Source organism: Toxotes jaculatrix, chromosome 19, assembly GCF_017976425.1.
Source record: "Toxotes jaculatrix isolate fToxJac2 chromosome 19, fToxJac2.pri, whole genome shotgun sequence".
NCBI classification, from domain to species: Eukaryota; Metazoa; Chordata; class Actinopteri; family Toxotidae; genus Toxotes; species Toxotes jaculatrix.
In genome coordinates, this window is record NC_054412.1 from 5,632,001 (window position 1) to 5,659,133 (window position 27,133).

At 38.9% G+C, this 27,133-nt stretch overlaps 1 protein-coding gene across 6 annotated transcripts in view; it reads left to right on the plus strand.

Moving 5' to 3' along the window:
- The window catches only part of ptprk (protein tyrosine phosphatase receptor type K), a 98,673-nt gene extending 71,899 nt beyond the window's left edge, over positions 1-26,774 (plus strand). The window contains exons 21-40 of one of the 6 annotated variants that reach the window (XM_041063881.1): positions 4,579-4,714; positions 8,017-8,046; positions 10,869-11,029; positions 11,302-11,337; positions 13,604-13,791; positions 14,273-14,360; positions 14,636-14,712; positions 16,180-16,197; positions 16,778-16,814; positions 16,964-17,061; positions 17,248-17,364; positions 17,553-17,707; positions 17,873-18,008; positions 18,993-19,142; positions 19,860-20,033; positions 21,727-21,858; positions 22,426-22,551; positions 22,824-22,987; positions 23,510-23,645; positions 23,764-26,774. In XM_041063881.1, the coding sequence (XP_040919815.1) occupies positions 4,579-4,714; positions 8,017-8,046; positions 10,869-11,029; positions 11,302-11,337; positions 13,604-13,791; positions 14,273-14,360; positions 14,636-14,712; positions 16,180-16,197; positions 16,778-16,814; positions 16,964-17,061; positions 17,248-17,364; positions 17,553-17,707; positions 17,873-18,008; positions 18,993-19,142; positions 19,860-20,033; positions 21,727-21,858; positions 22,426-22,551; positions 22,824-22,987; positions 23,510-23,645; positions 23,764-23,817 (2,213 nt within the window). In that variant the 3' untranslated portion in view covers positions 23,818-26,774. Of the gene's footprint in view, positions 1-4,578; positions 4,715-8,016; positions 8,047-10,868; positions 11,030-11,301; positions 11,338-13,603; positions 13,792-14,260; positions 14,361-14,635; positions 14,782-16,179; positions 16,198-16,777; positions 16,815-16,963; positions 17,062-17,247; positions 17,365-17,552; positions 17,708-17,872; positions 18,009-18,992; positions 19,143-19,859; positions 20,034-21,726; positions 21,859-22,425; positions 22,552-22,823; positions 22,988-23,509; positions 23,646-23,763 lie in introns of all 6 variants that reach the window. The other 5 variants (XM_041063882.1, XM_041063880.1, XM_041063883.1 and 2 more) reach the window with 5 other exon arrangements.
- Positions 26,775-27,133: the final 359 nt, after the last annotated feature.

The window sequence follows — 27,133 nt, forward strand, 5'->3', positions numbered from 1 at the left end:
TGTTCGACAGAGAAGAGTCTGTTTCTGTATTAAGAGTATTAGAGATGATCATATGATATTTGTGCATGTTAGAGAGAGAAAACGTGTACAGGTTGTGTATGTTTGTGTGCACACTTATCCCCTGTATGTGCACAGAGTCTAAATGTCATGTTTTTACTAGCAGCCATATGCTGATAGATTATCAGACTGGTTAATCTCCGGGAAACGTTGCACAACTGCACACACACACTGTTTTCAGGAAAGGTTTTTTAGAAATGTGGCTAATGGATCAGAGTTTAGCTGTGTGGTGTAAGAACAAGGATAAACAGAAAAATACATGACCATGTTTTCAATGAAATTGACATTCCTGTACAGTTGTGTGCCTCGTGGCATAAAGCTTCAAAGAACAGAGAGGATATTTTAATCTTTATTTGGCCAGTGATGTAGAACTAGAAGGCAAACAACACTTTGTTTTTTTTTGTAATGTGTGCAAGCGACAGGCAATAAAAACAACATAACGTTTAGCACAATCACTGTAATGATTACAGAATGAATCATTACGGTTGTGTATTTGTATAAAGGTCCATCTAGGGAAGGGCACTGCATGTGGTGTGGTGCTCCATTCTACATATGTGTACCTATGAAAATACACATTAAATAATAAATAAAATAAGGGCCAGGTTAAAAAGAATTAGAGTCGCTCCACAAAGCATGTATGTAAAAGTGTACATTCTCATTAAACAAGGCCTTCCTGTTGATAGTTCACATGTTTTCTTTAGGTCGTAGAGTTCAGTGTGACCGTGTACACATAAGCAGGTAGGCTCAGATCCCAATGGATAGATCAAAGGCGTGGTTCAGTCACTTTCCTGTGCCTGTAAGGTGTCATGTTTCCAGCCTAGAATAAGAGAAAATGTGGGAAGTTACCGTGTTTCCAGTGTCATCATATTTCAAGAATAGCTGGTGGTTGTAGTTGTAGCTGGTGGTTACTTCACCCAAAAGCTGCCAAAAAGAGATGAAGCTCTGTCCTTCCAGCCTGAGGAGGAAGCTGAAAGACTTTAGAGAGGATTTTAGATTTTTTTTTTTATAAGTGGGAGAAAGACACACTAATGGACAGAGAGGTCAGACGACTGTCCCTTCCTTTCCCTCTGTCCGTCTGCGTGTGTGTGTGTGTGTGCTCAACTGTGCATCCGGGAGGGAGGATTAAGTGATGGTGGTCCTATTAGGTCATCTGGGGTATTGTGTATTGTCATTGCTGCCTCAGGGTGTTTTGTGTGTGTGTGTTTGTGGCTGTGTGGGTGAGTTAAGTGTTAGTGTACTGACCTGGATAATTTTTACAGACATTAAGAGCTACCGCCGACATTATGAGGTCAGACTCAGAACCCTTTAAAGTTTGTTTTTCTTTTTTATGGTGTCTTGTTTGGTACCGCCTTTATGTATAATTACCAAATAGTTTCTTGGCCTGACAGAAAAAAATGAAACAAAAAAGAAAAAAACAGTTGTGCCATCAACAAAAATATCATTAACTAAAACCTTACTGTAAAAGAAAAAATGTCAAAATGTTCACGAAAATCATGTGAGAAGTTAACGTGATTTTCACTGGTGATGAACACGGGCAGAGCAGTTTTGTTTTGACTTATTACATATGCACTATCCCGCTGCTGCAAGTAGTTTTTAGCACACCAAATATATATTAATATGCAGCTGAAAATAGTCCCCAACTATTTGTGCTTGTGTCTGAGTATTAATTACAGTGCCCAGCTGTTTTAGGAAAATATCTGCCCTTTTTTAAAAAAAAAAAAAGAAAAAAGAAACTATATATTTATGACCTGTTTTAAAAGATTTACACCTTCAGTGGGAACAAATGGACTAGGTTGGGAAGTCAGACAGTGCTGAGAGAGACATTGTTCATTTTGGTCTTTTTGTGGAATTTGCTGACAACAAGAAAAATATGGAATAATTTCAACCTCATGCTTTAAAAGCAATATTTTTGGCCAATACATTACTGCTTATGTTTCATCTATCAATCTGAGGCCTACACTGTGTTTTAGTGTAATACTGTTACATAATGATATGGAGCGGGATGGGCACATTTCAAAAATTTCAATGGCAGAAACATTTTATAACAAAATAATATGCTATCGTCACAAATATTGAGGGAGATGAAGAGAGAGAGGGAGATTATATTTATCTTGTTGATATTTAGCATTAGAAGTGGATTATTATTTGATAGATGCATTGCATTATGTTGAGTTTTGTGCACTTCTTTGTGTTGGATTATTTGGATTATCATAATGCATGATAATGTTCTTATGTTGCAGTATGAACTATTCTGGCTTTATGAGATCAGATCTCTAAGTAGAGCTTAGGAGCATGAAAACAGATGCTCTCACTCTCTCTCTCTCTCTCTCTCTCTCTCTCTCTCTCTCTCTCTCTCCATTGACTTTCTCTCTATGATCAACAGGCTTTAAATTCCTTCACTGCGTGCACTCTGCCTGACACATCATTTGTGAATTATTTTCCAAACAGACGAAATCAGGGAGTTCAGTCAATTCTCTGAAGTCATCAGGAACAGAAATGAGTTTTAGTACAAGTAATATACAGCGACACTGGTGCAGACACTTTCGACACCTACAGTCAAATCACATTTGAAAAGCATTTCCCAATGAGAGCATGATGCCAAGGATAACCTGAAATTTGCTGAAAAGACAGTGCAAGACAAAGTCAATTACAGATTTCTTTATTTGCATTTACGTAGTCAATATCTATTTTTATTTTTAATGTTTTGTCTTTTTCAGTGTGTCTGCAACTGGGACTAGGAGTAGTAGATGTGTGTAGAGTTGACTGGTTCGGTACATTTACTATCAGGTGACAAAAAAAAGGGAATGAGAAGCAGAAATCTGTGTAAGATGTGTGTTTTGAAATCAGTTGACCAGGCTCCATGAAATGGTGAAGGCCAGGAATAAACTTTGTCATCTCCCAGTGACTAAGAAAAAGTGAAATTATAAACTTAACTAATTTCTCAGGGATAAATTTAAAGTGACAAATTTCAGTTTGTCCAACATTTTGGTTTTTGGCCAAATACCTCTACACTTTGTGTTGTGTTAATTAGCAAATGCTACCATGCTAATATGCTAAACTAAGGTTTGGTGAACATGGTAAACGTATACCTGCTTAACAAGCAGCTTGTTAGCCATTTGTCATTGTGAGCATGTTAGCATTTAGCTAGTAGCCCCATTATGCCTATGTATAACCTTAAAGAGCTGCTAGCATGGCTGTAAATATTCAGTTTTGCTTTTTTGTGTTGCTAAAGCTGTACCTGCTTTATTCCCAACTATAAAACACACTATAAACACATACATATAATATTCCATGATGAGATGCTCGGTAGAAGTGACTGTTGTGGGTAGAAGCACATTCTTTTTTTTATTATTACACACCAGTCATAATAATGAATTTACTGCGAATCTCAATATTTCAGTCTATGAGACAAATAAGCTCCTCAAACAGAACTTTTTGTGTCATGACTGATAGTTACCATGGCATTTGTGTTGGCAGTTTTCTGACTTTGTTTTCGAGTCTTGATATTTACCTGATCTCTAGCACAGGGATGATTAAACCTTCCCATTTAAATGGCTCATCAGGATTTGTTTCTTATCACTCTTACCACTTTCCTGACGTGAGGGCATTTTGTAAAGACATCTTCAGAGAAGCCACACATAATTCCTGAGGCTGTGTTCGGTGGCATTCTTTGCCAGCCAGGGTTGCGTAAATACTTCAAAATAGTGCCAAGATTCCACATTATTTGTGTTACAGGCGGTGTATGAGATCAAAATTTCAGAAATGAGGAGAAGCTCTACTCAGCTGAAGCTTTAGGATTCCTAGAAAGTTTTCAGTGGTGGGTTTGGTTTTATTTGAACAGGAACAGCAGGTTTGGGTGATTAGAAACATTATCACTCTTTACTTTTCATTGTCTGATATCATGCAGCTCTTGGCAAAAACTCACTCAGCTATAGGAAAACCCAGAAGATAAAGCTTTTGAAGATCATTTCAGCTGCTAGTCTGTGTTTGATTTTCAGTCTCTTAAACTACTGCTTATTGAAAGATAGAAATATTTATCTTCTCAGTGAATAGAAATAGACTACAAACCAGTTGTTTTATACACATGTATTCCCCGGGTGGGTGGCAGCTTTTTAAGAAATTGGCTAATGGCTTTCAGCCAATTTTTTTTACTGTTTCTGTGTCCATTACAATGACAGCACTGGACACAGTAACAACAGTACTAAGCTCAGAAAGCTTTTAGTACTTTGGTGAATGATATCTCAGAGGTTAGTGCCAGATGATAGGGGTGATGATGATAAGTGTGAACCAGTGTCATTTAGAAGCTTTTCACTGAGGTGTACAGTCTTAAATAAGCACAATATACCGTTTATCTTATTAAATATGCCCATGGAAATGGCATATTTAATAATTGTTTTCATTGGTGCTTCTTGTAGACACACTATCTTTTGCCAAGAGGGATCTATGATGTATGTGTCCGTTTGAGCTGTTATCATGTTGGAGCCACAATAGTGATGCTTTTTTGTTGTTGTTATGTTGTAGGTGCTACAGAAGAGCCGGAGGTCATTCCTGACCCGGCTAAACAGACGGATCGGGTGGTGAAGATCGCTGGGATCAGCGCTGGTGTTCTTGTCTTTATTCTGCTGGTGTTGGTAGCCATCCTATTGGTCAAGAAGAGGTGAGTAATAATACCTAATCATGACCACTAAAGCAGCTTTCATGAAGAGTGCAAGTTTTACTTGAGCAATACTTCGTGTACACACCAACACGCATGCAGATGCGAGAACACACAGACACAAATGCGCACCTAAATCCATTCTCTTGTTGTGTGTTGGTCCAGTATTTGCTGTAGTAACACCATCTTCCATCCATCCACCATTAACGTTGATCTCCCTTCAGAACCAGTTTGATTACTTCCTGAAGGTTGCTCTGTCTTTAAGGCACTAAACAGCTGAAGGCTTGTTTTCCCGAGATCCATGCAAAAATACATATCCATAATTAGAAACTCCTGCCTCACTGTTGTTGTGATTTAGTGCAAAAAAGATCTGAGGTCATGTTTTTTTTTTTTCTTGTACACTACAGCTGTTCAATCAAACTAAACAAAACAACCACACAGAACAGCTGACTCAATTGTAAGTATGGAAGAGAGACACGGTGAAAGAAGTAACTTTCCAAGATTAATGGATTATATAAACACATCAAAGACATAAAAATATCTAATAGAAACCTAATTATTTTAAGCCACTGGTGTAATGCTTTCTCATTTAGTTATAGTGTGTTCTACTAGACTTCACACTTTAAATGTGTTTGTGCAAGTATAATTAAAGAGAAAAGAAAAAAGAAAAAGTAAACATAAAGACTGAGAGAATATTTCAGAATCATTGTCTCCATCTATCTCTCATTCTTCACTTGTAGCATTCAGTGGTGTCAGAGTTGGTCCCGGTATCACTGTAACGTTTTGGCCTCTGTTGTGTTAATTTGGTTCAGGGCTCCACCATGTGGTGGCTAAACACAGCCACAACATGAAAATGCCCACCGCGGCGCCAGACAGCACCTGAATTTGAGGATGAGGGGTATTGTCTTTTGTCTATAATAACTTGATATGCCCGTTGGTAATCCATGAGGCACCAAAAGTTGTTTGGTGTCACCAAAAGCTATTTCATTTCCATTTTTCCACATGAACCATAAAACCTGTTTAAGATGAGAGCAGCATTAATATTTAACTTATTTGAATTGTGTAATATCACAGCTGTGAAAACTAGCTTCAAGCTGAACCCCCCTGCCCCAAGTCTAGACACTTTTTCTTATCCATAATGTCCCCTCTTTAATGATCAGTGTCTACCAGAGTAAGTATGAGGTCGCACTGGGTTGAATTAGTGTGTCCTTGTACTTTTCAGGGCTTATGTCCATGCAAATTTATAGCTCATGTACACGAGTGTGCTTGTGTGCAGTAATTAACTATTACTAAACATGGAGCTCTTCTAGTGTCCTTTCAATTAAAATCTGGTGTTCAGGAAACCTAAGTGCCTCATTAAAAAGAGAATAATTAGGAAACTAATTATTTAATGTGTCAAGTGTTTTGTAACACATTTATTTCTTATTATAATAAAAAGTATTAACTTACATAGGTTGGTATGCTCATTGACCACCATGTAACTTGAACACATTACAAGAAATTTAAAGCTCAAGACGATGTCTCTTTCAGGAAACACTGGACAGGATTTCCTCTGAGCAGTGAGGTCTTGTGTCTTGCCAGAGGCTTTAGAGAGCAACCAAGAAAACAGCCTCTCAGTTACAACCAATCATGAGCTCACTCAGCAAATCAAAAACAATTAGACGCATTAAATTACAGTCAGTAATGAACTCTCATCACTGAAGATCTTTGCTCTTGCCGCCCCTGAGCTGCATATTATTATTCTAATGCTCTCAATGAATTCATGTGATCCAGTTTTCTGGCTGCTTCTTTAGTGTCAAAGCGTAATTGTTAATGATAACCAGAGGCCCTGAGCTTAAAGTGTAGGGTAGAAATGCTTTATTTATTGTAGAAGCTGTTGATATTTCATTATACGTGACCCAATATTTTAAATAGAGTAGATAGACAGACAGTGTTTGATCCATAGTTTGCACTCACTGGCCTGATTACAGTGACATGTTTTACTGAACATTATCTGTCCTTTGAGGATTGTAGGCCTTTTAATAATAGAAAATTGGTCCAAATTGAAAAATAATGCATTTTGGAGTTAACTGTTGTATACGACTGTAATTGCATGCAAAGCCTGGAGGAACTGAATTTAGTGTCTATTGTTGTTTTGCAACCAAACCAATCAGCTCAAGCCACATTCATGCATCTGGGCTAGAGGCAACTTCTAATAAATGTTAACACTAGATCATTAAATGTTTCAGGGACTTATACTTAGGTTGATTCTGACGGGTTGAAAGTATACAATGCCAGCATGAACAACTAAAAAGAAATGTTATTTTTGGAAACAGGAAATATTTTCAAATATTATGTTAAAATGTTCTATGTACATAAACACTTGCATCACAGAATTTTTTTTTAGATTTTTTTTGTTTGATTTATGAGAGCACATGAGATTGAGCAGCAAGAAACATTGATCAACTCGTGACAGATGTTTCCAGATGAACTAACATATTTGCATATCTCTGCATTGGACAGAAAATTGCCTTTGAGCAACTTAAAGTGAGTTCTGAAAACTTGGTTGAAGTTACACACTGAGTTTGTTTTCAGCTGTGACATCTTTTGTGTTAAAAATATAGAGGTTCTGTGACAACTGATTTTTTTGCAGTAGTGCATTCAGAAAATGTTATGAATATTATGAAAAAATTTGTGATTTTATGTCACCGTCATGAAGCATGAAGTTACATTTTTAGTTTCCTCTTCCACAAAGGTTTCTGGGGAGATCAATCTTCATTGTCATTGAACCTTTACAACTGAACAATACTGCATCTTTAAAATAGTGGGGACATGATGACATCACTATGACATCATGCTTGCTTTACAGGAAGCGAGCTGCGTGGTGTTACAGACCAGATAGCTTTGTTTCAGTTTCGGCGACATGTCAGGTGTCAGTGAAGGTGATTGGCTGATTAGGGTTAAATCTCGAACTAGGGTTGTCCATTGACAGCTTAGACATAATGCATGAATATTTTAAGTACAACACTCCCACAAGTAAAGGAGAGAGAGACAGCATGTTGATAGGTTTATACTGATAGTTGTTGTTTTAGTATTAATTATAAATTTCTTAGTTTAACATTAAACTTGAGTTTTCACGTTTTCTAAAGAAATAGGGCCCATAGTAATTATAACAGTCCCTTGCATGACCCTCAAGTTGTAGCAATCAAAAGGTGTTTTCTTCTGTTTCTGTTGTTGCTGGTTGAGACAGGACAGCATTGTCCTAATTTGCATATTCATGACCTTTGTGTCTCATTCTTTGCTTTCTGATTGGCTCACAACCCCAGGAGGACCTACTATTCATACTCTTATTACCTGTAAGTAAACAACCAATCAACAATCAGCTTACCCAGCTGCTGTTATCTTACTGGGCGAATTCTTAGTGGCTAGTTGTTGTTATTTTTAAAGATGCAGTATACTTTTTTCAAGACAAAACACATTTCCAACTCTGACCAACCAGCCAAAGCCATCCTCATTGATGCCTTGCCAGGGTGGGGGTCAATTCACTTTCGTGTCAGTCAGTCCAGGGTTTTAGTGAATCATTTGTTTCCAACATCTTTTTTTTTTTTTTTCAAAAACTTCCAGATTTTAAAAATGTTTGTTTTAATCAAGAGAATGTTGATTGTTTACTGTCCAAAAATGATATGAAATAAAAGAAATGCTGAATCATTAGCAAATTAAATGTCAGCTTCTGTTAGAGAGGCTGAACTGACAGTGAATTGACCTCAGCCCCGGTGTCCTCTACATGCTCCAAAGTTGCTCTGAAGCAGGCTTATAAAGGCCAAAGTTGGCCATGAACCAGAACAAAGCAGGCCCAAGTGGGACGACACAGGCCTAAGCGTGTTATTTGAAAAAAGAATGCTGCACTTGTGACTTGTAGCTCTTTGTGTGCATGTAGTCATGTGATCATCCATCCGCCCATCAAGTCACAGGTATCACGGTTAACTCTGCTACACATGCTCAGTGTGTCTCTCCTCTCAGTGGATCTGATCCAGTCGGCTTCCTTTTTGGGACACGTGGCCTCTGATTTTGTGTCAGGTGTTCTTTTGATGGTTTTTCTATCATTGTGGGTACTTCCGTCTCTACTCTGTCTCTTATTGTCTGTCATCGGCTGTGACCAAAATAGATCCCTAAGCTTGCACTGCCTTTAAAAGAGGTGGGGACTATTTAGTACGCGATTCAGCATAAACAAAAGCAGAATAATAAATTGATTTCAACATTTATGCATCATCAGCTTTTGCCTTCATTTACAGATGCTCGTAAACTCAGATAATTTATTGAAGCAAAAGTAGCAATACCACACTGTAAACGCAGTCCTTTACAAGCAAAAGTATTGCATTCAAAAATTTACTATTAAAGTATCAATCAAGTACATTTTATGAGCATGGACTTAAAATCAATTTACAAGTTCATTTACAATTCTAACTTTAAAAATACATTAGGAACTCAAATAAATTCATTCTAGTTCTGGTCACACTTGTCTCTTCAGCTCTTTTTATTTGCCTCCATTCTACAGTATGTTCACTACACAGCATTTGGTGGTTTATAACTTAAACATCTGCTTCTCTCCTGTTATTTTTCCTGTTATACAACCAATAATACACACACAAACACCAACACAAACAGCTACACTCGGTCAACGGTTGAATCTGTGTTCCCACTGAGTGTGTGAGTGTGTGAGTGTGTGTATCTTGTGTGTATGCGGTCTTAGAGGTGGAGTTGGTGTATTTTGGGGTCAAGAGGTAAAATATACTAAAAAAAAAAAAAAACACAGCATGCATTCTGTGTGGGAGGAGCCGTGCATTGCATCAGTTCGGCAACGATCAAAAAGTGATTTCTTTATCAATCCTCTGTGTTCATCGGCTGCAGCCATTTTGTGTCTGCAGCTGATAGAGAATATTTTTGAATTTTATGTTTGGACTCAAATTGCTATGAGAGGAACTAACTCTTCTTGAGTATACCATGAAAAACACAATGCTTATTTGTTCACTGGTAGAGATGTTGTCTTTACTGATGTATATCTATGGCTCTGGGTACATAATGCTCCTGCATGCTCTGTCATGCTTGAAATTTTAAGTCCTCTACAATTATTTTTCCTGGGATTTTAAGGATTGCACTCGCTGAAAGAGTTAAACCTGAAAAGGATTCCTCAATGTTTACATTTTAAGCTGTTATTTTTCTTCAACAGGCATTGGTCTCACAATAGAGACAATGCTTTCTGTTGCTTGAAAATAACAGCATGTGAGGGAACATAGGAGGTTAAGATTAAAAATCAGGTATCCCAAAATTTTATCTTGAATAAAAAATAGTATTTCACTCTCTTATAATGCTGAGATGACTGTTTATGACAGTTCTACTACTCATATAATGGTAACTGTGGTACTTTGGTTGGTAAATGGTTTTCCCTTTGCTACTATTGAGCTGTAGCAAAGTTGTTACCCTACTGTTGCTTTAATGGGTTTTTCTCCTGTCTTTGCTGTCGGATGAAAACCAAATATTTCATATTTTGCCAATTTTCTTTCCTCCTTTTGTTTGTCTTTTTTTTGTGTTTATCTGCCTTATTGAAAGCTTTGATTCCGATAATGCTGAGAGCTCATGAATTTACAAGAAATAAAGGGTCTCAGACAACTAAAAATGGAGTTTACAGTAAGATTTGTTTTTTGGTGGCTTTCATCTGACAGCTCATCTATGGTACCAAGTTTGATAACAGGTTTTCCCTTTTGCTACTTGTCTGTAGGTCATAGGTCATTTCCCTGGTCTGAATTAGATGCTGTTTTCCCTTTGTTCCTCTAGCCAAGCCTGTTTAATGCTGCCATTTACAAACAAGCCTCTCCTCTACCTTCCGTGCTTGTTCTCTCCTCTCTCCTTCCTCTCTTTTTCTCTTCTCCCCACCTTTCTTCTTTTCTCCTTTTTTTCTATCTTGTTGGTTATAAACTCTGCATCTTGAATCAGAAGCCTGCAGCCCTCAGCCAAGCTACTGTTACCAAAAAGAGACCTAAAGATACCAAGTCATACTATACTTGAAAATTTGAATATTCCATGCAAGGTAAAGCAAAGTGGGGCTGTGGTCTGCAGGCTAGCTGATGTTTGTGCATTTGTTTGTGAGATGCCTGACTGTGTCTGTCTCTGCCCTTGACAGGAAACTGGCTAAAAAACGTAAAGACGCCATCGGAACAACACGGCAGGAAATGACGCACATGGTGAATGCCATGGACCGCAGCTATGCCGACCAGAGCACTCTGCACGGAGAAGACCCGATGGCTGTGACGTTTATGGACTCACACAACTACAACAACAGATGTAGGTTCATCTCGGTATCTTTGGTTCAGTATCTCTTATACTCACTCTGACGTTTTGGTTGTAACATTTGACGAATTGCCTTTCAAAAGAGACTGGGGTTATGACTGCAATCAAATGTTGAAGAGTGTCTGATTGGAGAACGTCTGGTGCATCAGAGGCCATACACTACTCCCTTTGTTCTTTTGGAAGTGCTTAAATTGTCCTCACTTATGGGGATGTGTTAGATTAATGGTGAAATTGAGAGCATTTCCTGACCGTTTTTCCTTCTACAGTGCCCAACGATCCTCTGGTTCCTACTGCCGTGTTAGGTGAGACCCCTAGCATTGTTGAATATGTCACATTTATCACCAATAAATACCCTTTAGTGATCAACCACCATCATCTTCACGAAGCCCCCGTGCTTGTAACCCTGTCCTGTATGTCCTTGTGTGTCATTACACGCGTGTTACACACATGTGGCTGTTGAACATAGTCAGAGGCTCCATTACATCCTGTAGTGTCCCGTGCTTTGCTGTCTGATGTTTATTATGTGTTGGTGGACAGTTTGGCTTGTTTGAAGTTTCTGTACCATGATGTTCCCCTTAACTTAAATTAGAAGTGCTAAATCTTTAGGAAAGGTCAATGTAATATTACCACAATTAGGAAACTACTAACTACGACCAGTGAATTGAAGTGAACACCATTAAAAAGAAATACAGCGAAAAATACAAAGAGGATTAGATTTAGATTTGTTTCAAAGGCAATGTGTGTAATGGATGCGGGTATATAAGGATAGCTAAACTGTGTTTTCATCTTTAATCTTTTTTTGCCACCCACTGCCAACTTCTTGTGTAAAACATGCCCGGTACAAAAAACTCCAACATCCAAACACTTCATCTGTCGTCCTGTGTTTTCCCAAGGTTCAGTCATTCCCAATCCCAGCCGTGGATTCTGTTTCCTACTGAGAGTTATTGATATTCACAGTAATTACCATCATTCTCCCTTAGAGACCTCATTATTTCCACAGTTTTGAGTTCTTTTAAGGCATGCCATCTCCTGTTCCAAAACCGACAGAAACTGAAGCTTAAAAGGAGGAAGACAATTTGTCACATTGCCGCAGCAAAATGACTGCCGATAAAATCTGTGACATCAAGTGACAGTGAACAACTTAGTGCCTACAGCTCTGTGTCTTTGGCAGAAGCTTTTCTGTGCTCTGGATCTAGAAGTCTGCTTGAGTATCGACCATCTGTGTTATTCCCTAGGCTTGTGTTGTTGCTGATGCCCCAGTCTGAGTGTCTGAGTTGTGTAAGCTGCAGTTCTTTGCCAAGTTGGGATGTTTCTTCAGCTCCAGTTCTGCACCGCAGTGTCTTTAGTTTAGTCTGGTGTTGACACTGCAGTATGATGTGCAGTTCGAACGTATCCTTAAGGACTCTACAATCCACAACGCCACCAAACTGTGTTAATGAACTGTTCCATAGCCGCTAATTTGGAGTGAAGGCTGCAGTTACAATCTGTCCTGGCCAATCACATCACAGAGTGGGAAGAAGTAGCAGGAAGTAACGAATTAAGAGTCAGTGTCGGGTCAAGTTTACCATTAATTGGCCTGACGAGGGCTTAACAAACCTTTAACAATCAGTAATGAGCTAACGTGTCCTCAGAGCAGAGAAAAGCGTCCGTTGGACGAAATAAACAGTGTCAGTTAATAAGCAGTGGTGAAGATGAAATCAGTCGCAACACCAAGCCACTCCATTATACAACCTGTCAGTCTGTACATTTCTGCTGCCAACTCACATTATCTCCGACAGCACAGAAACGTTCACCTGGACATTCTGCAACAATTTGACCCTTTAATTATCTGTAACTGTCAGTTAAAGTTAGTCATATCCAAAATGCTGTACTCATAATTAAATCTATACATGTCTGCTATATAAAAGATTATTTCTTATTTATCTGTTGAATTTCAAATTGACTGACAGTTGTTTGTTTAAGTATATTACTGTTGGTAATGTTTCTAAATATTGAATTATACCAACTACCTTTACAGTTAAAATGAGTGAGAGTTTGTAATAGTATAGTGAGGTCCAACACATTTAATATGTTTATCATTATATTTTTTGGTCATGCAGCCTTGTTTTGTTCCATCATCTACTATTCTTTTGATCGTCCATCATTCATAAACCTTTGCGCTCTTTGTCGATGGATCAAAGTGGTCAAACTAAACCCTTGTCCATGTTTAGAGTCTGAACTAACAAGTCCTCTCACCCCGCAGTCTGACTTAACCTTTTTGCTCTTTTCTTTTTCTGCTGCTTTGACATGTAGTTCCAATCACAGGTGAGTATAAACCGAGAACAGAAACTGACAAATGGTTTGTTTAGTGTGTGGGAAAATGCAGTATTTTCTTAAGGTAATAGGTCAGAGGCACTATCGATTTTGAGAAGACAAACAGCACTTTTGCATACATCCGTCTACCGCCCCAAACAAATGTATTTTCTCTTTATTTTCTAACTATTGGTAAATGAAGAAACAAACAACCAAACAAGCTAAAGTTTTGGTATAGTAGCAATTTACCTGAACTCATTCCTCCCCCTCTTATAGATGAGAACCACAGCGGCTCTGCAGCGGAGAACAGCCGGCTTCTGGATGTTCCTCGGTATCACTGTGAAGGCACCGAGTCTCCTTATCAGACAGGACAGCTCCACCCTGCCATCAGAGTGGCCGACCTCCTGCAGCACATCAACCTAATGAAAACATCTGACAGCTACGGTTTTAAGGAGGAGTATGAAGTAAGTTTATTATAATCAGTGCTTTTATTACCAGTGCTAGTAGCAGTAACAGTAGAGTTGGTTGGTTATAGTGGCCAAAGCAGCAAATGTATTTCTAGTAGCAGCAGTCATGACAATTTTGATGTTGTTGTTGGGGACATGAATGACATGAATGTTTTTGATCCTATACATGGATCCTATACACATGGGTTTTATTGTAGAGTCCAACAAAAAGTATTACTGTGTAAATCCCTGATTCTTTTCTTTATGTTAAAATGATAAAATGACTTTTAATTTGAGGGCATTTTCTGCGCCATTGACAGGGTATTTTCTGCCTTATTGATTTATCATTTAAAGTGCTACAGCCATTTTAATGCCCCCCCTTGTTTTAGTATCTAATAAGCATTATCTAACCATTCATGTGCCAAGGGAAAGGTTATTTTTAAGGATCCATGACGTGTAATTTTCTTTGCTGTTTTCTTGTGTGTTGTTGGTGATACAGAGCTTCTTCGAGGGCCAGTCAGCCTCCTGGGATGTGGCCAAGAAGGAGCAGAACCGCACCAAGAACCGCTATGGGAACATAATAGCATGTAAGCAAACAAGCCAGTTTTATTTATGTATCACTGTTCAAAACAGAGGTTACAAAGCACTTTACAGGAAGAAGAAAAAAGGGAAAAGGGGAGGAAAAAAGACAAGCTGGATCATTTTATTTATGTGTTGACAGACTTGTGTTGTATATATAATGTTGTTTGGATCTGCTCTCTAACAAATCTTTGCCTTTCTCTCTATGTTACTGTCTCTCTCTCTTTGGCTTCATCTCTTGCTGTTCCTCTCTCCCACACTGTTCCTCTGTGTGTTTCTTTAGATGACCATTCAAGGGTTATTCTTCAGCCCATAGAAGACGACCCCTCCTCCGACTACATCAACGCCAACTACATCGATGTAAGTGGAAACGCATCGAATGCTACTATTGGCTCCCAACGAAACCAACGAAACCACACTCCCTCGCTCGTATGTCAGGCCTCTATACCTTTATTGCGTCTAATAGTCATCCATCATACCATTTTACACATTCAGCCATCCTGAAAACACATCATACATTCAGCACGTGTCTTGCTCGGGTGTCAGTCCTACTTGTCTTTCTCCCAAGTCTGTCCTTTCATTCACCCATCCATAATGAATTTATACATTTTTCCTGAGTCGGCTATATGAGTTACATTAAATACAAGAGTAGATTATTAGTCTTCACTTGGATTACTGAGTAGGAGTTACCACTCAGTTTTAAAGAAATGAAAGTTGCTTAGAGCTACACAAAGATGAGATGTTAAGTTCCTGTAATCAGATTCTCTTTCAGAGAGACAAAAACTGGCTACAACAACCCGCAGCAGGGGAAACAGCTAGACTGGCTCTGTCCAGAGGTAACAAAATCCGCCTACCAGCACCTCGAAATCTCACTGATTAGCATGTTATGTCTTGTTTGTCTGATCTGTACAAAAACCCAAATGTGACTCCAGAAAAACACAGTGTTCGGCCAAGAAATGCCAGCATTAGCAGTACAGATTAAATAAGCGAGACACAACATGTTCAGGCTCTTGAGGTACTGGTAGGTGGATTTTCTTATCTTTAGACAGAGTGAGACTTGCTGTTTCTCCCTGTTTCCAGTCTTTATGCTGTAGCGTCATATTTAGCATACAAACATGAGAGTGGCGTGGATCCGCTCATCTAACTCTCAGTGAGGTAGCAAATAAGGATTTCCTTTAAGTTGCTACATTTAGCCTTCAGTGCATCTTCCGTCCATCCTTTCATCCATTTCATCTGAATGCCATTCAGTATCCATCCAGTTCTCCCTTTTTTAATCATATGTCTGTCTAAGTTTATCTACCCATAAGTCCATGTAAATACCCATCTATTCATCATTCATCTTTTGCTGTCTCCACTCCACTGTCACCTTTACAACAATCATCTGCACGTTAGTCTTTCATGTTAAGCTTTTTAAAGCTAAAATGCTTATAGCATGCTCTTGTTCTTCCATATATTTCATTAACTGCCATTTTAACTGTTACATGCACGCTACTGCTCACATTAAGCTAGAATTAGAATGAATAGAGTGGACACTTCCTGTTGTACCCAGCAAAGCTGGAATATCAGCAGCAGTATAACTCTAATTTTTTGCTAAATGAGATTCACCTCAGTGTGCCTTGGCTGAGAGGTGGTCACACAACATCAGGAAGTGTCCTCTCTATTCAGTCTAATTCTGCATTTTAGATCATGTTTTTTTCTGCATGCCCTGTTCAACCTCCCATTATGTCAATGCAACTTTTCTTTTTCTGATTGACACTCACTGACATTGTTGTGCTTTCTTTCTTTCTTTCTTCCACTCGTTCTTTCTGCCTGTGGCTTGGGCTATAGATTTGGCTGTACAGGGATGTAAGTATCACTGTGGATTCTTTCATTCATGCCCTGCAACTTTTATACCTGTTCGCCTATTCATCCATTCATCGTTCACTCGTCCTTACATGCATTGAGTCATGGTGTATGTACTTTCTGAGTTGCTGGGGCCCCTGCTGCATGAAATATTTCACACCATCTTGATCTCCCACCAGTCTTCCTTACATCTCACTGTGAGCTGTAAATTTGCTTATGCATAGTCCCTGTTTTTGTCTTATTGCCACCAGGAAATCTTTCAGTGGTTGTTATACCTCTTTGCACACCTGACAGTTGTTATAAAGGTGACAGGCATCAACACAGAGTCATCTGTAGATTTTGGCTGGGCCATGCTACATTTAGCAGCTTTGTTTTGGTATTTCAGAAATGTCAAGTACTAGGGTTACGTGTAAATGTTTTTCAGATTGCTTCACCATGGTCAGATGATCAACTTTCCTATCTCCATAGTTAATATAATATAACAATACGCTGTGTAACTCAACATGTCACCCAAAAAAAGGCAATTACATTTATTATAACATGTAAATGTTTTTCTTAACTGTACTATATGTTGTGTTTGCAGGGCTACCAGAGACCAAGTCACTACATTGCCACTCAAGGTAAAATACTACAGCACTGTCAAACACATGCTGGAACAAATTCTACATAACTGCTCTTACACACAACGTTACAAATAGTGGCACTACTTTCTTCACACACAGGAATAATACAGAGCACTGAATATATGTCTTTCTGTATCTGTGTGCAGGCCCCGTTCATGAGACAGTGTATGACTTCTGGAGGATGGTGTGGCAGGAACAGTCAGCCTGCATCGTCATGGTAACCAATCTGGTGGAGGTTGGAAGGGTAAGTTGCTGTTTTTGGCCGTGCAAGTCACTCTCCCAGCACTCAGTGTGCTCATTTTCTTACCCTCTGACAGTTTGTACATTTGAAAACACTTCTGCCACTTGATCCAGTTCTTAAAACATGTATTTTAAAATAATCATTATACTGTATTCGATTAAATACTGACTTTCATTTTATTTTTAACAGGTCAAGTGCTATAAGTATTGGCCAGATGATGCAGAGGTGTATGGGGACTTCAAGGTGACTTTTGTGGAGGTTGAACCTCTTGCTGAATATGTGGTTCGCACATTTACACTGGAGAGGGTGAGTTATATTTACGTTTTGCATAATGTCTCTGTGAAATATTATCTTAAACATTTTGTATTTTTGGGCTCTTAAGCGTCACTTACAGTGCTGCAAAATTCATATACACTGAGTGGACAAAGTGAAATATAAACTTGAAAAAAAAAATCATGAAATGTAACCTAACAGTGTCTTTTATCTTTATTCAGCGTGGTTTCAATGAGGTGCGTGAAGTCAAGCAGTTCCACTTCACGGGCTGGCCTGATCACGGAGTTCCATATCACGCCACGGGACTACTGTCCTTCATCCGCAGAGTTAAAATCTCCAATCCTCCCTCTGCTGGGCCGATTGTGGTCCACTGCAGGTATAAAATCAGTAAACACCTATACTACATGTCCTCTACCACTTATAATTAACATTACCTTTAGGTGAGAAATATATATACATAGTCATAAACAGAAGATTTAAAACATTCCCTGCTTTGTAGAAATTAACATTTCCCTTTCTCTCGCTCTGTCTCTGACTGCAGCGCTGGAGCAGGACGCACAGGCTGTTTCATAGTCATTGACATCATGTTGGACATGGCGGAGCGAGAAGGAGTGGTTGACATCTACAACTGTGTGAAGGCTCTTCGCTCCAGGAGGATCAACATGGTACAGACTGAGGTGACTGCATTACCCATCCTCCATCTGCATCCACGTCTTAGAATACACTCAGTAAACCCTCACTGTAAGACTCAGCCGTCAGCATGGTGCAGGCTGAAGTGACTGCATCGAGCCATCTCCCTGTCAACAATTCATAAACATGTCATCCCACTACAGAGACTCAGCAAACACACACTTTAATGTAACACAGAGGACTTGGTAAGAATATTATCGTGACCTAGACAAAGGTGAAGTTCATCTTCATTCACCAAGCCACTTTCTCTGAGATTTGAAAGCTGACACGATTTTCAATAAACATTTGCTCAGTAAAGAAAAATCCAAGGACGTACAGATACAAACACATACCTACACTGAAGTAACAGCAGTTTTAATTCTTAGTTGTACCTTTAATTGTTGTCTTTAATTTTAGAATGAAAAATGTTCTAGTAACACATCCAGGCACACAGATTGCTTTTCTGTTGTTATCATGAAATTTCTAACCATATATATTTTCTATAACTTGTTTCTATGGAGACAACAAGGCACAAAGAAATATTTTCTCACAAGTTCCTTTCATTTTCCCATGGAATGTTTTTATCCATGTTGTAGTCACTGTAATTTTCACATACTACAGTAATTATTTATATACTATGAGTGCACATTCTAAAATGTATGAAATTCTAGTCTGCAGCATTGCGACACTTCAGACACAGTTTAATCAGATAACAAAGCACATTCGCACCACAGAAGCTTATAATTTATTCTGTCTGTTCTGTCTGAAATAACCCAAACCTTCACAGTCATCATCTCCTCTCATTCATAGCTCCATCTCCCATCAGCCATCCCTCACTCACAAAGTCTGCATGCTCACCTTCATTTGGTATCACAGCTGTTTGTGTTTTACATGTGTCAAGTTGCGTGTGTTTTATTGTTTACCAGTATCTTTATCTGGAAGTGAAATATTTGTGTGGATAGGATAATATGTCTTGAATTTTATGTCCTCAGGAGCAGTATATATTCATCCATGATGCCATACTAGAGGCTTGTCTCTGTGGAGAAACAGCCATACCAGTCTGTGAGTTCAAAGCTGCTTTTTATGAGCTGATCCGCATCGACTCCCAGACCAACTCGTCACATATAAAGGATGAGTTCCAGGTAAAACCTAATGATAATATCTATCTTCAGCCCTTAAAGTGACACAAATCTATATTGTGGGTATCGAACAGTCACCTGCTGTAGGTTTGAATCGTGCCTGTAAAAAGAACAGCAGCTGCTTCCAGCTTGAAATCATGTCAGTTACAATAGATTTAGAAGCTGAATTTTCACAGCAGAAAATAAACATCAAAATGCAGACAGAAACTTCTTGAGCCACTCCTGCAGGATAATCCACTTCACTGCTGTTCATCTATATGCTCAGAATGTTCTGCAAACAATAATAGCTTCGACAAAGTATGGCTAAATCCAGTATTTCTGGCAGAGTTCTGTGCTTCTGGATGATAGCGCAGCATCAAAGCAGTTTATTTAGCCACATTTTTGTGAAAGGATCAACTTCTGAATCCAATCCTGACCTTTCTCAAATTCTCAAACCTAAACTCTAACTTTATGCTCTAGCTACAACCCTCAAGCAACAGTCAAAAACATTTCAGCAGTTTCATTTTTACACTTACAGTAAAGGCTAATCTGTGTAGATGAATATAATGTATCAGCAACACAGGATTTTTATAAACGCATTTCTGTATAATGATTTAAGGATATATGTCCATCCTCTTAGGACCCACATTTGAGTCCCAACTTGCATGCGGATGTTTTAGCATTTTTATGAACCTAAAATGCCTCTGTATTAAGTTATTATACATCCTTCTCTTTGTCCAGACATTAAACTCGGTGACTCCACAACCACAGCCCGAAGACTGCAGCATTGCATTGTTGCCTAGAAACCAAGATAAGAATCGCTTTATGGATGGCCTTCCTCCCGATAGATGCCTACCCTTCCTCATTACGATAGACGGAGAAAGCAGCAACTACATTAATGCTGCTCTGATGGATGTAAGTCTATGACGCGCTCACATGCACATAAAAAGTAAGCTTGTGTTATTTTCAACACATCAAGCAGGAGTAGTTTGGGACACTTCACTCTGTGTTCTTTTTCATGAGTACATGTGAGAATAACCTTTCAGACCAGCAGATGTGTTGCTTTTAACACAATTATAGCCAATGCGATGTGAAAAAGTTTTTTTTTTTTTTTAAGAGTGGAATGTCTGTTGTCCCAAACTGCAGTCACAAGTTTGTTGAAAATGATACAGACTTTTAAGAAGCTGTGCACAACTGATGATGAAGAAAAACACATGAACATGTAAACAGTTTTACACAGGTGCTTGTACCTTTATACCTACGTTTATATACAACTCTCACTCACACACGTACACACACACACACACACGCACGCACACACACACAGACTCCCCTCCCTGTTTGTGTGATGCTGTGTTTGTGGTTTTAGCAGCAGAAGGCTAGAGACAAATCCAGGTTCTGAAAAGACCATTAGCTTCTCTGGCCGCCACCCAAACATTGCTTACATTGGCAACAGTTGAGACAACATGTTTTTGTCTCAACATGTTGCCTGTGTGCCATGACTTGAAAAACAAAGTCATTAAGTAGGTAGAAATTTAAGGTAAGATAGCAATATCTGGTTACTGTCAGTCAGAATTATAAGTTAATGTTTTTTAGCCGTTCTGTTTTTATTTAACAAAAAAAATAAATACATTGGAGAGGGAGGAAAAGATAGTAAGGGTGGGTTTGTAGGTATGAAAGTTCATAATAATGTTTGAAATACAAAATGTAATAAATGCATGGTGTGGAAAGAAACCTGGCTTCTCTCCAACAAAGCTGTTGGAGGACAAAAATACTGTAAATGCTGTAAATCTCATGGAGTTCAGTCCAAGCTTTAAAATTCACCTTTAAGATTTAGCTAAGTTAAACTTTACCTTTGGCCTCTCTCTAACCAAGCTGTCAGAAGAGTTCCAGGTAATCTCCGATACTGGATTTGTTTCATGGCTTCAGTGTCGTTCTGCCACCAGGTTCATGTTTAGAAAGCCATTTAGTGTAAACCCTAACCTCTAAACCTGACCCCGACCCTCACATTAGACTCCTCATGTTTACACTGCCTCAGTCTCCGAAGTCATTCACAACCCATGTCACACATTTGGCTGCACATTTTCATTCAGTATGAGTTGGGCTCAGTTCACTTTCAGTTCAGTCAGTTCATTTTGTGAGTCTTTGGGCGGATTCTCTCTTTAGATTTTCTCTTTACTTTGAACTTTAAAGAACTTCTTGAAGTGGCTGAACATGAAGATAACTGGCCTTATTAAATGTGGATGTAGATGTGCTGTATGTAGAGTGTATGTGTGTATGTAATGCATGCTCCTCACCCTCACATTTGATAGGCCAACTGCATGATCATGTGACCAAACATCACCTTTTTACAAGTATGCTTGATGTGTCATGTTCCACACGCTGTCTCACTGTGCTCTGCTGTTTGTGTTTTAACGTGTGTGTATGTATGAGAGAGAAAGAAAGATGTAATAAAGATAAGGATAGAGATATTTAGGAGAAGGATGTATATTAAAAGCAAAACTTAATGTTTAATACTGCTGGATTTAAAAAAAAAAGTTTGTTCCTAGAAGAAGTTACGCCTCTGTGTGAATGAAAGAGCTGATACCAGCTTTGCTTTTTCCTGCAGAGCTATAGACAGCCTGCTGCATTCATCGTTACTCAGCATCCTTTGCCCAACACTGTCAAAGACTTTTGGCGTCTGGTTTACGACTATGGATGTACCAGCCTGGTGATGCTGAATGAGATTGACCTGGCTCAGGTAATTCACTTCACGAACATCTAAATATCATAACTTTTTCAATTCATAATGTCAAAGATTTGTTGCTGTTTTTCTTATTTCCTGAGAAGCTGATATTTTGGAGATACACAACTTTCACCCAGCAACATCCAGCTACTATATGCAGCCTAATATATATACACAAACAATTACAGCAATGAAAAGCCAGAAAAATTTATTTTTTAATTAATTAAACTTATTACATATTTACATATATTACATATTTTACACTGTGGTACTCCAAAACCTGTAAAAACACACTGGAATGATTTGTATGGGCAGCATTGCCCATAAAAATCTTGTGTCTCTATATTTGGAAATTTGTAATAAAAGACTTAAAATATCAGTCAGAATCACACCTAGGTCAGAATATGACAAGAGAATAGACCAAGGTGGAAAACTGTTTAGCTCAAGGCCTCAAATTAACACAAACCATATAACATACAAATGTAGAACAAGTAAAGGGAAACATTACATTTCCTCTCTGTTACAGTGTGATGTTCTTCTTTTCATATATTCTGTCTAAATACTGGAAGTGTTTCTTCTCAGGGTTGTCCTCAGTACTGGCCAGAGGAGGGCATGCTGCGTTACGGCCCAGTCCAGGTGGAATGTATGTCCTGCTCGATGGACTGTGATGTTATCAGTAGACTCTTCAGAGTCTGCAACCTCACCAGGGTCAGTAGATCTACGTTGTGTTGTAATCTTGTTGTATCTTCCTGCTGTTAGCACAGAATAACTTACTGTGGAATTCCACTTTCTGCTCACATTAAATAGGATAAAGCATACATAAGTTATGGTAAATATTACTACAAGAATATGAGTTCATGATATTGGGTTCACAGATCTTAAACTGTTAGTTTGTATCAGAATTTTTGAGATAGATAAATCTAAAGGTCAGTATGAGGCTGCAGTTTAACTCTAGCTGCGTTTGTTGTTTGATGTTACAGCCTCAGGAGGGCTACCTGATGGTTCGTCAGTTCCAGTACCTGGGGTGGGCGGGGCACAGAGAAGTCCCCGCCTCCAAACGCTCCTTCCTGAAACTGATCCTGCAGGTCGACCAGTGGCAACGTGAGGGAGAGGAGGGAGAGGGAAGAACCATAGTGCACTGCCTGTGAGTACACAGCAAACATGCACTTTACATGCACTTTATTCTCTCCTTCTTTGTCCATGCAGCAGGGCTGTATTTTTAAGAGCATTTACCACCTATGTAAGGAATAAAAGAGCTGTCTGTTTACTCTCTGAAAAAAAAAAATTATATGTTTAAGTGAAGATTAAAAGAAAATGTTGCCAAATTTGCTTAACTGTCTAACAAGACTGTATGTACCATGTGGTGTAATAAAGACTTGTATTCATATGAGAAATGGTAGCTAGTACCAGTTATCTTGGCACCATTCGGTGATTGTAGAAAGTGCTAACGACTCATGAAACTCACTCAGAGCGACACTTCTCTTTCGCCAGAAGGTCTTTTTGTCTGATGATGCACAGAATTTACTGTCATGCTGGATGGTTTGTTATCTGTGTGCCAGAATCGGCGCCATCAGCACTGTGTGAGAGGTGGCAAAACCACAAATGAAATATTAAATTGTGCATTTTGTCGCACATCGCTGTATTATTTTATGTCTCTTGTTCATAGAAATGGAGGTGGGCGTAGTGGAGTATTCTGTGCCAGCAGCATTGTGTGTGAGATGGCCAAGAGACAGAGTGTGGTTGATGTCTTCCACGCCGTAAAGACCTTGAGGAACAGCAAGCCTAACATGGTGGACACTCCGGTGAGTTACAGAGAATAAAATTATAAAAGTGAAAAAAAGGCCTGAGCCTGAATCTGTGAAGTGAAGATGTGACCATTCAGATTTTACATCCGGTCGATTTCCCTGTGTTTATCTACAGGAGCAGTATCGGTTCTGCTACGACCTGGCTCTGGAGTTCATCGAGTCCTCCTAAACAAAGGAGAGATGAGGAGGTGAAGAGGAGCAGGAGAACATCTTTTCACTTCCCTCGTGTTTGATTCTTTGCTTTCGCTTGGTCCCGACTCCCCCTCTGTGGTGGCCGTTCTGTAGCATCCATTTCGCATCCCTACAAATGGCACAAGAGAAACCGGCTCCTTGTACAGTGTTGTTAAACAAGGGGGAAACAGAAGGAGCTGCCACGAGTGCAGCAGAGGAGGAGATGTTACTCCTTTTACTCCGTTATGCTTATTGTACAGCTTTTTTGAGTGCCAGCGGGCCCCTATATGTTCTGGGCTCCATTTAAATGTTTAGCCTCTCGCCACGACCCCCTCGCATGGACTCGATGCCTCACGGTGTTTCAGCTGCAGTACTCCATGTGCACTGTAGATGTCTCCCTTCCCCCTTGCAAGCTGCAACCACAGCTTTCGAATAACTGCAGTTTAAAAGTTTTCAGTGGCCCCATTTTCCTGCTCTCATGCTGATTTCTGAGTAACTTAACATTGTCGGGCATCTCATCATGGTGACGTTTGAATTGTTTTCAGCCGGTTCTTTTGAACAAGAACAAAGTTACAGCCTGGCCAAACTCTGTGAATGCTTCTGTTTTCTACTCCATACGTCAGCACCATCATCTTCATATTGTATTTCTGGTCATTTCAGTGAACTCTGACTCAGAACATTATTATGTATTTGTGAATTTAATAGCCACTTTGTACCCATTTGACATTGGTTACATGCAGCAGTTTGTCAGATAAGGGAATAGAGACAGAAAATAACTGTCAATACAAGTCTGCTTATTAGATAAAACAGTGTCTTGGAAAAGAACTGAAACAAAAATAGAAAGTTTACATGGGGAGTATTAGGCTTTTAGTTTTCTTTTTTTTTTTCTTTTTTTCAATATCATGAAGTGACAACTTAAAAAATGTTGTGTAGGTTTTTCTCTAAAATGTAAACGCTCAGAAAAATGTGATATGCATCATTGTTCCTGTTTTCTGCAGAGTTGATTTCTGATCTCTTATTGCTTTTGTATTATCATTTCCTGATCTGCTGGTTAGAAGTTTTGAAGTCTTCTTTGTTTCCCAAATTGTACAAATTGAAAACTTAAGATTTTGTTCAACCATGTGACATTAGCTTGATCATGTTTGTTTCAGGGCTGGGCCCAATGCACTTTCAATTCAGCCAATTCACGAATGGGAGATTTTTCAAAACGTAGATATAAACAGGTTTTGGGTACGAGGGAAACTGCCGACCCTGAGAAGAGACTGAACGTTAACGCTGTTTGATGAACAGGTGAACTGTAGTTTCCATTTACGGTCTGAAGGGAATTGGAAGTGAACTGACCCCAGGCTTCATTTGTTTTGTGCACTGGTGGCCAACACTTATCTTTGTTTTTGTTTTTATTTTGCAGCTGATGTTTATTCATAAGCCAAAGACTTTGTGTAAATATGTCTATATGGATAAAGCACATTGTTTGTATTTATTGTTTGTTTACTTGCATTGCTTGTAAGAACAATCATTCTTCATTCCATGTTTACCACCAGCGTTTCTTAAACTGTGGGTCAGGATGCAAAATGGGCTGCAAGTCTGTTTCCTCTGGAGTCTTGAGAGTATCAGTATGAGTTAATGAACCCATAACGGGCCCCGAGGTCAGAGACTACATCTACTCAATTTGGCTCCACGAAGAAGAGTTTAAGAACCCCTGATCAAAGCTGTATATTGAAGCATTAGAAGTAGTTTTTCAGTATTTAGGTGGAATTCAGTAGTATTGTCTTGTTTTCACTTAATGAATCTCTCTGTGATGTTACCGTGGTTTATTTGTGTAAAAGCCCATTGCTCTGTCTGTGGTCAGTAGAACATCAGTGCATTTACATGCACAGAGTATTTTGGATAATAGCTCCAATCCCTCTTAACGTCTTAGTCGGGATAAGCTGTTTATCTTCATCCTCATATCCTGCTCACCATTATCCCTGAATACACACTGAGTCAGTGATGCAAACAGGCTTAGTGAGCGAAACATGCAGGACTGTGAAACAAAAACATTTATTGTGCCTAATCGTTTGAAATTCCTTGTTGATACAAGCATTTTAACAGCATCTTAGATCGCAAACCAGGGCTTTGTTGAATGCGTTCTCATGGACGATCAATGTTTTGAATACCTTTTGGACCATGATTCAGTGTGTTTTATTCATCAGAGTGCTTCATGAATTCTTTGTGAGGCTTTACAGGCTTAATGAATACCAGATGTGTTTCCGTTTGTGCACAAAGCTGATTCAGAAAAACTTTATTGTAAATAAAATGTTAGATGTTCCACTTGGTTGGAACAAGAGAAGCCCTACTCATAAGGATGATACTGTAAATAGACTATCATGAACACTCTAAAAGGCTCTATTGTTGGAAGAACAGTAGAGATTTGGATGCAATGTCAGAACATTAGTTCTGTTGTAGATAAGAAGTCAGAGATTGTACTCCTGGAGGATTCAACTATAAAAAAAAAAATTGACAGATATTCAGCTTCTGCTGAATACAGGATTTTATTCAGTTTTTTTTCTCCAGATTTCTGATTTTCAAAGAAGGGAAAGAAAATTTAGAGGCTGTAACACTATGTTAACACAGTGGTGCATTGTCTTCAGTGATCCTGGGGTTTACCAGTTGGACAGTACTGAATACTCCATCTCTATAGCATGCAGAGAGAGAAAAGTGAAGCAGTTAGTGACAAGTTGTTGTATTAACAGAAACTAAACACTACACTCTTGAGGGGAAAGCTGAGGAGAAAATCCTGTTAAGATGCCCATAATTCCTCCTTAATAAATCTGAAGTAATGGCCCTGAAGAGTAGTGAATGAAGCTGGTTTCTGGATGAGAAGCCAGTCTGAGTATAGAATTAATATTCATGGTTCATAATTATTCTTGTCTGTAATGTTTGGCTTCTTTGCTGTAATAAAGACCACTTCTTTAATTAAAACGGCTGGGAGTGTTCTGTTGTTAGCTCACAATGAAGAAAAGATGCTAAGTGAAAAGGACACAGAGGCCGCCATGGAAGAGTGAGTGCTCTGCCCCTTATAGTTTCTGATATCTTCAACCAAGCTGTTCTGATACAACACCCTGCTGATGTTCACAATATTAAATTGAAGGCCCAGAGCACCCACGGTCCACCCACACAGGTGATTTTAATTTACTGCCTGATTAGACCTTTTCTCTGGACAATGAGGGCATGTAGAGACCGGTTGATTAGCAGCTCCCTCACTCTCTTGTTAGTTTTCCCACACCTGTTGTGGCGGGACAAATTAAACCTTTATCATCTAATGTAACTCCTTG